The sequence below is a fragment of the Sinocyclocheilus anshuiensis genome, unplaced genomic scaffold, assembly GCF_001515605.1.
Source record: "Sinocyclocheilus anshuiensis isolate Anshui unplaced genomic scaffold, SAMN03320099.WGS_v1.1 scaffold708, whole genome shotgun sequence".
NCBI lineage: Eukaryota > Metazoa > Chordata > Actinopteri > Cypriniformes > Cyprinidae > Sinocyclocheilus > Sinocyclocheilus anshuiensis.
This window is the reverse complement of record NW_015555881.1, coordinates 1634447-1647243: the sequence shown is the minus strand read 5'-3', so window position 1 is coordinate 1647243 and position 12797 is coordinate 1634447. Positions and strand designations below refer to the sequence as shown.

Here is a 12797-nt window from a genome sequence, read left to right as displayed (position 1 = left end):
TTCCCTCCCCCCACCTACAATTCCTGCCGGACCTGAGACTCGAACTCGCAACCTTTGGATTATGAGTCCGACTCTCTAACCATTAGGCCACAACTTCCCAAAGGTCTAAACATGTAAAAGATGTTAAAGGTCTGCAGTAACTCCACAATTCAGTACTACATAGTTCACAGTCTTTGTAACGTGTTTTCAGCAATACATTTCTAAAATGTATAATGTGTTTAGAAACAATTCTCTGAATTGCCTTTACACAGACTTTAAGTCTTCTTGTAAAAAGAATAGCTCTAATTGAGCTTTGCACATAGTGGGAGGCTCTGCTTTAACATAGATATTTTGCACTTAGAATGACAAAATGTTTCCAAACTCTACAGAAATACATGTTTAACGGTGCTTATTTGGTACTTAATAGATTCAACAGTCTGTGAATCTAGAGAATCCTTAATAAATTCAGGCAAGAGAGAAATCCAAAACATTCCAGAAGTGTGGGAACGATGCTGGTGCTCAAAAGAGCATTCTTGTGAAATAAGTTATTCTCATTTATGCGGTGGGCTGCAATCTACCATGATCAGTCTTGATTTAATGGCAAGTGATTTCAGCTATACAAAATCATGCAGTATACACCTACTATGCCGAATCATGCTCTCGATGGAAAATGCAGCAGTTCATTGTGAGGTCAAGCTCCTGCAGTAACCCTTTATAGAGTGTCAAAAGGATCACAAGTAGACATCTGGGTTGTTATTTCCTGTGCCGCACAGCTTCCCTCGCTCTTGATCAGCGCAATGAACATAATGCACAAGACAGTCATTGGCATGCCTCTCCGCTCTGATGCCTGAGGGATGTGATAGTAGGAGTGGAATGTGACACCGAATGGATTTGGAGACACAAGCGGCGCTGGGAGGATCCAGATCTTCCCTGCACAGGATCAGAGAGCCAAGTAAACAAGCGATAACTCCTACAAATGGCCGTGGTGATAAGAGTGCTTTCAGTCACACGGCCATGATGGAGATTTGATCCGTCTGTCATGGTGAATAGAGAAAAGGAGATTCCCACTGTGTCAAGTCCAGGTCACCCAAAGCCCTGCAGCAGGAGAGCAGCTTTTTATGGACACCAGGCTGTGTGTTTTGGAGATTGTCAGTCCTCCCATCAACCGGCCAAAGTCATCACACACAGAACAAAGACACAGTTCTTCTCGTCTGACAATGTGTTTGAAAATCTGTGTATATATGGAGCGTGCATGGGGTTTGTTCTTGTCATGCAGTTAGCGCATCATATCTGCTTTGAGATCACTTCCAGTCTCTGCATGCCGAGCATGATGTGATGAATTTGGTCCATTAGTATTCATCTTGCATGATAATATACATGAATACAACAGTAAAACTGAAGATGATGATAGTGAACCTGTCACCGAATGTACTGGACCACTAGAGCAGTGGCCCCATGGCAGAAAAAAAAAACATATCCCTTATTTACTGCCACCACCCACCCAATAATTAATCAGAAATGGGCTGTTACGTTACGCAGAAGATTTCCAGATGCAAAACAATCCGCTTTATATCCACATCTGAGAGACTATAAAAGTGGTTTAATTGACCAGAAATGTCAGTAATCAGAGCTGCACAATACATTTTGCAAGTGTAAAAAATATTGTGTTCAAGCCTGGTTTGCAAGACAATTACATGTTCTGTATATGATGATATGTTCATGACTCTAGGTAGGAGCAGAGAAGGACCTCCCAGAAGGAAAGAACTTTAGGAAGCTCTTTTTCTTATACTTAGCTATTTCATAAAACATTGAAGGTGGGAGAGAGCGCTGTACATTCACTCCCCCCACCTACAATTCCTGCCGGACCTGAGACTCGAACTCGCAACCTTTGGATTATGAGTCCGACTCTCTAACCATTAGGCCACAACTTCCCAAAGGTCTAAACATGTAAAAGATGTTAAAGGTCTGCAGTAACTCCACAATTCAGTACTACATAGTTCACAGTCTTTGTAACGTGTTTTCAGCAATACATTTCTAAAACTTAAAATTTGTTGCGAAACAATTCTCTGAATTGTCTTTACACGGACTTTAAATGCAATACACTCATGGCACTGCTTGTCATTGTGGTTCTGCTCATCAAAAGGCAATCATTACTTATTTTGAAAAATGATGTACAGTGATTTGCTTTTAAAGAATAAAAAGCAGAATTTATGGCAGAATGAAGCATAATCCACTCCTTGAATTACATTCCTCTTTACACTAAATTTGGATTATTAAAGATGAGATCTATAATAGCTGCAAAATGCCACACATTAACAGGGAAGATTTCTGCTTCAGTGAACCTGACAAAGCAAATGAATAAAGTAGTGCAATTTGGACCGTAAGTGGCTGTGAAATGCCATGTCTGGAGGCAGAAAGTGCTTAGTAAAGTGGGGTTTTGTGAAGTTTTTTTATTTTTTTATTTAGTGACTTAAAAAAAAATTATAATTTTAATGCACAGGGGGATGGTTAAAGTGGAGCCTGAATATGATGACAATATGGTGACTTGCAGTCAGATGGTGTACGACTGTTATGCCTCCGAAAAACCAAACCAAGTAAGATTTCGGTTTTGACACCACATTCACTTTATGCAACTAATATTTACTGCACTCTTGGTAGTCTTTGCTTTAATGTTTGTTAGGAAAAAGCTGAATATTCTGTTTTCCCTTCGGTTCATCATGTAGGCATCTGGTTCGTCGTCCAACAGTGGTATTTCCAGCAACTATATGATCTATGAGGATATGCAGTCCCTGGTCACCGTGCTTGATTCTGAAATGGGCCAGAGCATGCGTGTATACGGAAGCACTTTTCTGTGGTTCATTCCATTTGTCTGTTCCATAATGGAAATTCCAGAGCTCAATGCTTCCTATATTAGTGAAGTCATCCACTATCTTTGTGATAAGATACGAGAAAATCGACGGATGCTAACCGGACAGACAAGTGTGTGCGATAAAGTGACCGAGTTCTTCATTCGTATCCTTATTCAAATTGTTAAGCTACACTCTACTGAAGGGCGAATGGGAATACTTTCTCGCTGTGCCCACAAGTGGGTGGAAGAGATCGTCTTGTGCATCGTCCTATCGGATGAACCACGTGCACCACCAGACAGGATGGGTGGAATTCACGGAGTCAGTTCAACCTCATACAACCTTGGGATCGTTGGAAGGCTGCCTGCATCTGGAGGTGGCATTGGTGCCATAATTCATGGCTGCATGAAACTGATTCGACTGCTGCTGAAAGAAGGGATAAGGCGATCTGTCCAAGACTCGACCCACTTTTTGAAACTGCTTAACAAGCAGTTGCGTGTTGCAAACAAACGATGGAATCTAACACGTTCTGAATCTGATGAGCTTCAAAAGTGTTTGTTAAGAGTTGTCCGGTCGATGCCAGAAAGACCTGATTCTCCACTCCCTGTTGTTCCACCCTCATGTGCACCATCAGTGGAGGCAGCTACAAACACTGTTATTTCCAGAAATTCAGTGCCAACCCTGCATCAGCAACGACATGAGGACCAGGAGGCAGGTCCGAGCAGAACAGGAGATGCATCTGCTTTTATCAAAGAGGAGCCACTTGGGAATTATGGAAATGACATCTTTGATGAGGATTTCTGCAGCGGTCTTGGGTTAAAGGCTAAGAAGGAACCCCCTGACCCGGTGTCAATTTCAAAGCTGAGACCAGTTGTTCGGTTGGAATGTATCAAACCAGATCTGGGTAAAGTGCAGGAAATTCGATCCAGATTAAATGATAACCAAAATTTGTCAAAGATCAAAGCCATTGCCAAACAAAAACCTGATGAGTCCTTAAGACCTTTTCATTTGGCATCAGCTAAAGTGGAATGTGGTTTTGGAGCTGCTGAGGAGGATGATGACGATGAACCCCTTGATGTCAGACGAACCCGTTTGATAAAATCTGTCAACCCCAAGGTTGAATCTAGCGACTCCGAAGTTGACAGTAGTGCTGTTGGAAAAACTCATAACAGGTCCATGGGCAGCTCACTGGAAAATGTGGAGTCCAGTACCATTGTTATCTCCGATGAGGATTCTGATAACGATGAAAGGCCAAATGACATCCTAAGGTCTCCAGAAGATCGTGTCTTGCCTGAGAGTCCGGGTCGTGATTATGATGATCTCAGTGAATCACAGGTCTTCGAGTTTGAGACCCAGCAATATGTGGCATCTTCCTGGGATGATTCAGATTTTGATGCATCAGTCTTGACTAAGAAGCCCAAATCAGACCAACTACTCAAACCACAGGTGGATGAAGCTCCTCGTGAAGTGTCTCCAAGTTCAGAGACTGAACTAATTCTAGATGAGGACACTGAAAGGGCCTGTCAGCAAGCAGAAGATAAGATCAGAGAGCAGCAGCCACAAGAGCCAGCGGATTCGTGTGCATCATCACGGTCCAAAGCATCCAGTACTGCAGAAAGCTGGGATAAATTTGTCAAACCAAAACCTCTGCTGGTTAAAAGTGCAAAAACAACTCCATCTGATAAGAAAAGGCCTAAAAAGCCATTGATAATTGATGCCCTTGCGCAAAAAATCAGACGCCACCCCTGGAAACGCAACTCCACATCTCAGGACGTAGAGGAACCTTCCTCTTCAACTACTCCATCCTCATGTGGTATATCATCTTCCTCTCTGTCCTCCAGCTGTGTTTCCTCTTCTTATTTTTCTGCCCCCAGTTCACATGGCACCCCTGCCATTGTTCCTCCAAAGAAAGTGCGTAAAGTTGAGCCAGAATCAACAGCAGAGCGTTTAGGATTAAAAAAGAAGGAAAGGAAAGCCTTTGAACTTTCTCAGCGATCCCTGGATTGTGTTGCTAAACTGAGGTGCCATGGCCAAAAAGTGCAGGTGGAACCACAACAGAAGACAAGGCGAGTGTGTCGAGCCACTAAGACTTCTCCACAGAAACGTATTGTAAAAAGCAATAAGAAACTTCTGGGATCGCAAGATATTCAGTTTTTCAGGCAAAGTCGTGAGAAGCATCAGAGGCCAGCAACATCAGGAACCATCGCAACATTCGCTTCCAAACCAGCAAAGATCAATCAGCCGGGTGAAGTGCACTTGCCAAAACCTACAGTTGCAAGCAGCGAGGCTGGTGATTTCTTTCCCTGTTCTCAGCCAGGTCCTGACCATCAGCAGGATAATGAAAGTGCTGCATCAGAAACCAGTTCTAAAGGTGATGGGGTTGGAAATAAGAGAATAGAATCCAAGTACTTCCAAGTCAGTGAGACTGCTGATGTCAACATGGAAGAAGAAAAACCTACTTTGGCATCAAAAGAGGAGGAGGAGGAGGAGGATTATGATGATGATGATGAAAAAGAATGGATGTTCCTCACTCAGATGGAACCCACCGATATGGAACTGTGCTCTCAAATGGAGCAGTTGGAGGAAGAAAATGGTGAAGAACTCTTTCTTACCCAGAGAGATCCGGTTGACATGGACATTGATACGGATAGTGAGCCAGATACCCCGGGGCAACTAGTGTTGACACCTAAACCAACTCAGACTCATAATGGTGGAAATGATGATCATTTGTTCTTGAAGCCTGGCATGTCACCCATGTCTCAGAAAAAGGCCAAACCTTCCACCACAAAAATATACACCCCCAGCTCCCGCAGTGCCTCACTTGTCCTTGAAATGGAAAAAGGAGCTAAGCCTCCTTCTGTTGCTAAAGCGAAGATTCCCCGACTGCCCCCAGCAAAGCCACCTCCAAAAACATTTCAACCTCTCCATCCCTCACAATTCCCGAAGCCACTTCCTTCACAGCAATCTCCTTATGCTCCTAAGTTGGTCACTAGTGCTAAAATAAGCTCTACCTTGGAGCCACCATCTTACAAGGTATACCAAAGACCTGAGACTCCAGTTAACAAACCAGTACCTGCGATGGATCAGAGCCCGAAGTTTGACCTTTCAGTCTTGACCCAAGCAATCCTTAAATGGGAATATAGGATGCTTGACAATTACAAAGCATTTGGGAGTCCACATGATCTATGCCAACTACCGCTGAAGAAGGTGCCAGTTATGTTTCCCAGCTACCTGGAGTACTTCAGCACCTTGTATCCCCTGCTGCAAATTAATGCATTTGAAGAGGTGGGACTACATCTTATTTCTGTAATGCCTCAATATTTGGATTGAGTTAGGACTGAATCTTATACAGTTAATTTGTTCTTGTCCTGCTGTATAGCACTCTATTACAAAGATAAGAATTGGACTTTGTACCAGTGTTAATGTTAATCAATTTCAATAGATGGCTGGTGAATGGCTCAAAGAGGGCAGAGTCAAGCTTCACCTAACAGTCCAGGGTATAGAATACAGCAATCGCACAGCTAGTGCCAGATTCACAGGTAAGTCCAGCCATGTTCAGTAAAGTGTATTCTGATACAATTACAATATTTAATAGTTTCAGCTGGGGGGGTATACTTTCAAGTATCAACCATTTCATAAAGTTTTACTACTTTTTGTAGCAAGCATTTCTCAGGAAACTGATATGAAACAACTCTACCCGAAAGAAGATGACCTTGTGCTTCTTTGGTTGCCTGACAACACTGGGGCATATGCCCATGATGAACCTAATTTCCATGAACCACATCCTCATTTCGGTTATGTGTCCCGGTCCAGTGTTTCTAAAAGAGATCCAGGTGTGTGACTTGTGTTGTGTCATGGGATTGTGTACATTTGTCCACTGTCTCATTACTCTGTCCCTCATCAGGTTCCAGGTCAACCCTAAACTTGACGATTCAGACTCGTGGTAATGTATCTTCGGTGAATTCCCAACCTGTGCTCTGTGAAGTTATTGGGTCATTGATCAGCATATTCCGGGAGTTCCGTGCGCTGTGTTTGCTGCGAAATGGACCAATGTTGCGACCTCTTCTTGCTCCAAATGGGTCTTATTTCACACACACTCTGGATAGCCCACCAGACCTGGATTCACCGGTGAGTTTGGGTTTATCTGAAGCAGTTTTTCCTAATCCTGGTCCCAGGGACTTAAAGCATTGCACATTTTTGAATGTCACCTTTGTTTAATACACCAGGTTCAAATCATCACTACTTTAGCAGAGAGTTCATGAACTGAACTGGGTGTGTCCGATAAGGGATGCAAACCAAATGTGCTGTGCTTAGCTATAAGCATTTTCGTCCAAATTCACTTATTTGTAGAATGTTTTGCGTCAAAATGTAACCCTAGACAACTGTTCTTGTTTGTGTTTGAACTTGAGTACCTTTTGTTGGACGAATGTGTAAGTCCAATAAGTGAACCTGATTTTGATCCCACATGTTGTCATAATGTGCGCTCTCTCTTTCGCCACTTCTTTCTTTGCATTCTAGGAGTTCAACAGGGACCAGGCAAGAGCAATAGCTTGTGGTCTTGCCATGATACAGAGAACGCAGAAGACCCCAAAATTTCTCCTCATTCATGGTCCTCCAGGAACCGGGAAGAGTAAAACCATTGGTGGCCTGTTGTACAAACTACTGTCTTCGGTATTTTTTAAATGATGATGATGATGATGATGATGATGATGATGATGATGATTATTATTATTTTTGTAGTATTGATCTTTATGCCTGCATACTGTGCATGCTCACAAGGACACCTTAATCTGCAGCTTTAAAGATACTTTTTTTTAAATTTTATTATTATTTTTTTTTTCTGAGTGTTTTGTGTGGTTATCTGGTCAGGGTACTAACAGTGCTGCTTCTGCGGGGAACTTTCACTCCAAGTCTCGACGGACCCGTGTTCTTCTCTGTGCACCCTCAAACGCTGCCATCGACAGTCTGATGAAGAAAGTAATTTTGATCTTTAAAGAGAAATGCCGAAACATCACCGCTCCTCAAGGTTCTGAGCTTGCGCACACATTGACAACTGAAAAAAGCGTGTATGCCATATACTGTCACATTAGAGCATGTTTCACACAACACTTGTGTACAGGTAACTGCGGTGACGTAAACCTGGTACGATTGGGAAGTGAAAGGACCATCTCTAAGTCACTAAAACCTTTCAGCCTCGACCACCAGACTAAAGCTAGAGCACGTGAGCGAGAAATTGATGCATTTACGTTTCAATAGTTAATGCATATGCATGTGGTGTTAATGTATTGTATTGTGTGTGTGTGTGTGTGTGTGTGTGTGTGTGTGTGTATATATAGAGCGAGCCCAGCAAACTGTAGAAGCTGACATACACAGGCAGAAAGAGCAACTGGACCAAAATATTGACAATCTCTCCCAGCGATGTGCAAAGACCAAGAAGGATTCTTCTGAGGTAATGCATCCTCCACACACGGTTTTCTAAAAGACAAAGAATATGGATATCATATTTATTTTTGTTTTAATGCAGTCTTGAATATTATTTTTTATTTTTTTTCCATGGGTTGGTTGACAGTTCAAGATGTTGATGGAGCAGAAGTTGCAGCTTCTGAAGGAGAGAGAAGGACTGAGTCGGCAGATTAAAGAGGTAAACAGTCCCATTTGTTCACAGACATATTTCACAGTACTTGCTCTATTAATACAAACAAATGTATCTTTTGTCTCTTTCTTAGTGTCGCAGTAGGCGACAGGAAAGTCAAGCTCTTGTGCTGCAAAATGCTCATGTGATCTGCTGCACGCTCAGCACCAGTGGAAGTACTGTCCTCGAGAATGCTTTCCGTCGTCTCGGACATGAACCGTTTAGCTGTGTCATCATTGATGAGGTACCAAAATCTCTTTTATAGTTTGTGATTCCCTGAAATGTGTTTTTATTTGGTCGAATACAATTCAAGTATTACAATTATAATTTTACTTGCCTTCAATTGACATCTCCGATGAACTGAATCTCTGCTAGTGCAAAGTTAAGACAACACAATCAAAACTGCATGATGTTCGTAATGTTTTATTTGGCTCTTGTCATGGTGTGCACTTATCAGTATTTATTTAAAGAATATAAGGTGTATATCATTTTATAAATCCACTAATACTCCTAACAACTATATTTCATAGCCACTTTGTTCATCTTTGCCTATTTGTAGGCTAGTCAGGCTAAAGAAACTGAGACTCTGATTCCCATGCTGTACCGAAGTCCTGCTGTAATCCTTGTTGGTGATCCCAACCAGCTTCCACCAACAGTTGTCTCCCAGGTAACTCGCCATATTAGTCACCGAGTATTTGTGCAATGCAATTTTAAACCCAAATGGTTAGAATTTTCTTTGTAGGTCTTTTTTGTGTAGCCGACTTTCCTCTCACTTTCCTCATAAACCGTGTTACATTTATGGTATTCCCAGTCAGAAATGACAGGCCTACAAAAAAAATTTCCTATATTGTTTTTATTATGCCATGTTATTAGCAAATATTGGATTCAATCTTTTTAACTTCAATTAGCACAGGTTTTGTCATTCTTTTTGAAGCTGATTAGTCATAGGCCTCAATTATCTGAACTTATGCACTTCAGTTTTTGAGTGAACATTGAAAAAAGCATTATTTTTGGATAATTTTGGCAGTGTTCACTCAAAAGCAGACGTGCATAAGCTCAGATGATTGAGGCCTATGATCAAAAACTAATACCAAAACCTGTGCTAATTGAAAGAAAACAAGTTGATGAAAAGATTTGATCCAATGTTTGGTAATAAAATGGCATAATGAGTGATTTATAAGCCTTTTTATTTATTTATTTTTGTAGGCCGGTCTTTTTTTTTTACTTGATTGGCCGGTTTTTTTTTTTTTTTTTTTTTTTTTTTTTTTTTTTTTTCTGACGACACCAAATTAGTTAAAGGGTTTTCAGAACAGCATAAGGGTTAAATATAAGTGACCATAAAGTAAAGCTGCAGACAAAATTGTTTGTCTTTGCATTGTGCATGATTAGATTTTTTTTTTTTTTTTTGTGTGTGCACGCGTTTCAACAGAAGGCAAAGGAGTTTGGCTACGACCAGTCTCTTATGGCAAGGTTATGCAAAAGTCTTTATCCGTCAAACCCACAACTCCATCCCATCCTCCTGCTCAGCGTACAGTACCGCATGCACCCGGACATCTGTGAATTTCCCTCCAAGTACATCTACAACAGCGCTCTCAAGGACGACTGGTATGCACACATGGCTCTTTGTTGGTTTGGAGCGTTTCAACTTGTGTTGAGAGGGAGAGAGAAGAGAATGGTCTGGAATCAGACTCCTCGTCATGTTTATGATGTGTAGGCAGGGCCAGTGCAGGCAGTATGTTCTGGAGCAGACGACTAGGACCGAGTCTGAATTAAGACTCCTCAGGTCGCTGAGAGGACAGTGTGTGTGTGTGGTGAGTGCTCAACATAGTGAGCTGCTTACTGCAAACTATGTGTGCCTCTCAATCAGCTCCTGAGCTCGTGAATCAGTTTATAGTGTACACGAATCCGGTCACTGGTAAGTTCCCAGGCTCACTGCGCATTGGGACAGTGATTTACTCTGTTTCCGGCAGCATGACTACTAAGTACAAATGTGACTGCTGAGCTAGTGAGCTGATTGAGACGCACCCTATACCATCTGCAGATCTCAAGAAACGTGTTCCACTGACATAGATGTTGCCATCCTGTTTGCAGTTTACGCTCACTTTGCTGTGAAGGTCTATTCATACCGAGAATAAAATGAAAATGCAACATAAACCGCAGATGAAAGGTGTATTAAACGAGCGGCGCAAAAAAGCACTCCAGATATTCAGATGCTTTATGAGAGGTGAAGTGTGCTGCAGGAAAGATTGGAACAAATCCTACAGACTCGCTCTTTTGTGGACATGCTGGGTATCTCTGGCACTTTTGAAGTAGCTTCCAGTTGACCCAGTTGTGATGTGATGCAACCTGTGAAGTAGTTGGCAATACCCAGCCCTGTTTATCCAGTGATGGTGAGATTTATAGGAATATTCAGTTGAACAATATGGCCGTAATAGAGGTGTACTTTTTGGCATTTTATCTGGTTTGCAGCAGGATTATCATAAACTAAAACTATAAATTTAAAAAAAGTCTTATTTTTAAATGAAATGAATTTTAACAGAAATTAAATTAAAATTTTAAAAATACTATATATAAAAAAAAAAACGAATAAATGACAAATGCACAACAATTCAAATGAACTAAAACTGAAATGAAAATGGAAAATATAAAAATTAAATCTAATTAAAAGATTTCCAAAACCTAAAATAGTATATCAGTGATGATACTAAAGTAACAATGGTTTGAAGTACAAAAATAATTAAAACTAAATGAATAAATACACTATAAAAATACTATATAGACGTAAAATAAAAATGACACATGCACAACAAAATTTACAATGAACTAAAATGGAAATGAAACCAGAAAATACATTTAATTAAAAATGAATAAAAACTAAAATTAGTATATCAGTGATACTAAAATAACACTGGTTTGCTGAATTTATGGAGCAAATATTCTCTCTTGGTGTGACTAGGCCTTGAATCTTAACGCTGCATTCTGTGACGTAAAGTAGCTTCATGCTAATGCTGCTTTTTTTTTTTTTTTTGGTCTGGCTTCAGTGTTAATACAAAGGGTAACAGTCTTGCTCTATTAACAGTCGCAAAAGGACAATTTAGTTGTGCAAAAAATGTCCTAATGCCATTTATCAGGAAGAATGTATTAATTTAAATAAATGGCAAGCTGCAATTTTTTTTAAAGTGTTTTTTTAGCTAGTAATTCATCTGCATTGGGAGGTGTGGCAAAAAAATGTAGAATTTGCACCCAAGGTCATCAAGTAGAAATATTGACTTCTGATTTGTGTCCTTTTGTCCCTCAGTGAGACGGCTCAGAAGCGCCGTTCCCTCAGCTGGCCCTTCAAGCCCTACAAAGTGTTTGATGTGACTGATGGGATAGAGAAGAAGGAGAGAGAGTAAGAAAAAGACTTTACTACTTTACTTCTCGTGTCTGAACAGTTAATTTATTGTTTCTCCATTGGTCAGTTCATTTTCAAACTACAAAGAGGTCAAGTTGGTCTTGCTGCTGTTGAAGCTGCTGGGCGAGAAGCAGTCCGTGCGAGTGGGCGTCATCACGCCCTACAACGCCCAGAAACAACGCATACTGGAAGCCATCAGGGGTTCAGGCATCGAAAACAAGCAACTTCAGTGAGTGTTCAGTGTGCAACTTTACTTAAGAAAAGACGTTTTTTATAATCTTTCATCAATGTCATGTTCAACTTCTAAAACAACTTTATTGCAGATTACCACAAGAAATAATAATTAACATTGCGCTTTTGTATCTATGGTTCTATTTTTGAACCATGAATTTTGAAAGCAAACTCCTGATAATTTGACATCCTGTCAAATGTTAGGAGTAATATAGATATTATTATATATATTTTTTTTGAAAGAAGTTAGAGAATCCTTGAAGTCCTCATCAAGCCTGCATTTATTATTTATATATTTATTATATAAAGTAATATTTTCAAATTTTATTACAATTTTACAAGAACCCTTTTTGTAATTTATTCCTGTGATGCAAAGCTGAATTGTCAGCAGCCATTAATCTTCAGTGTCACATCAGCGTTTTTACAAAAATATGAAATGTAATATTAACATTTAAATATGAACATTTTATTATCTTCGCAAAATTTATAGTAATATGAACCATCATTATTAAATGAGCAGCAATCAGCAGCAATGATTTCTGAAAGATGATGTGACACTGAAGACTGGATTAATGATGCTGAAAATTCAGCTTTGCATCACAGGAATAAATTACATTTTACAGTGTTTACATAGAAAATGGTTCTTTTTAATTGTAATAATATTTCACAATATTATTGTTTTTTTTTTTTTACTGTTTTTTTTTTTTTTTTTTTT

General features: G+C 40.2%; 1 protein-coding gene across 2 annotated transcripts in view; it reads left to right on the top strand.

The window, feature by feature from the left end:
- Window positions 1–12797, top strand: part of LOC107675759 (probable helicase senataxin) — a 21647-nt gene that overhangs the window by 6692 nt on the left and 2158 nt on the right. The window contains exons 7-21 of one of the 2 annotated variants that reach the window (XM_016470192.1): window positions 2480–2573; window positions 2703–6110; window positions 6268–6364; window positions 6485–6658; window positions 6730–6953; window positions 7344–7496; window positions 7695–7851; window positions 7945–8046; window positions 8162–8274; window positions 8395–8466; window positions 8552–8701; window positions 9017–9124; window positions 9887–10062; window positions 11756–11848; window positions 11919–12080. In XM_016470192.1, coding sequence (XP_016325678.1) covers window positions 2480–2573; window positions 2703–6110; window positions 6268–6364; window positions 6485–6658; window positions 6730–6953; window positions 7344–7496; window positions 7695–7851; window positions 7945–8046; window positions 8162–8274; window positions 8395–8466; window positions 8552–8701; window positions 9017–9124; window positions 9887–10062; window positions 11756–11848; window positions 11919–12080 — 5283 coding nt within the window. Of the gene's footprint in view, window positions 1–2479; window positions 2574–2702; window positions 6111–6267; window positions 6365–6466; window positions 6659–6729; window positions 6954–7343; window positions 7497–7694; window positions 7852–7944; window positions 8047–8161; window positions 8275–8394; window positions 8467–8551; window positions 8702–9016; window positions 9125–9886; window positions 10063–11755; window positions 11849–11918; window positions 12081–12797 lie in introns of both variants that reach the window. The other variant, XM_016470191.1, reaches the window with a different exon arrangement.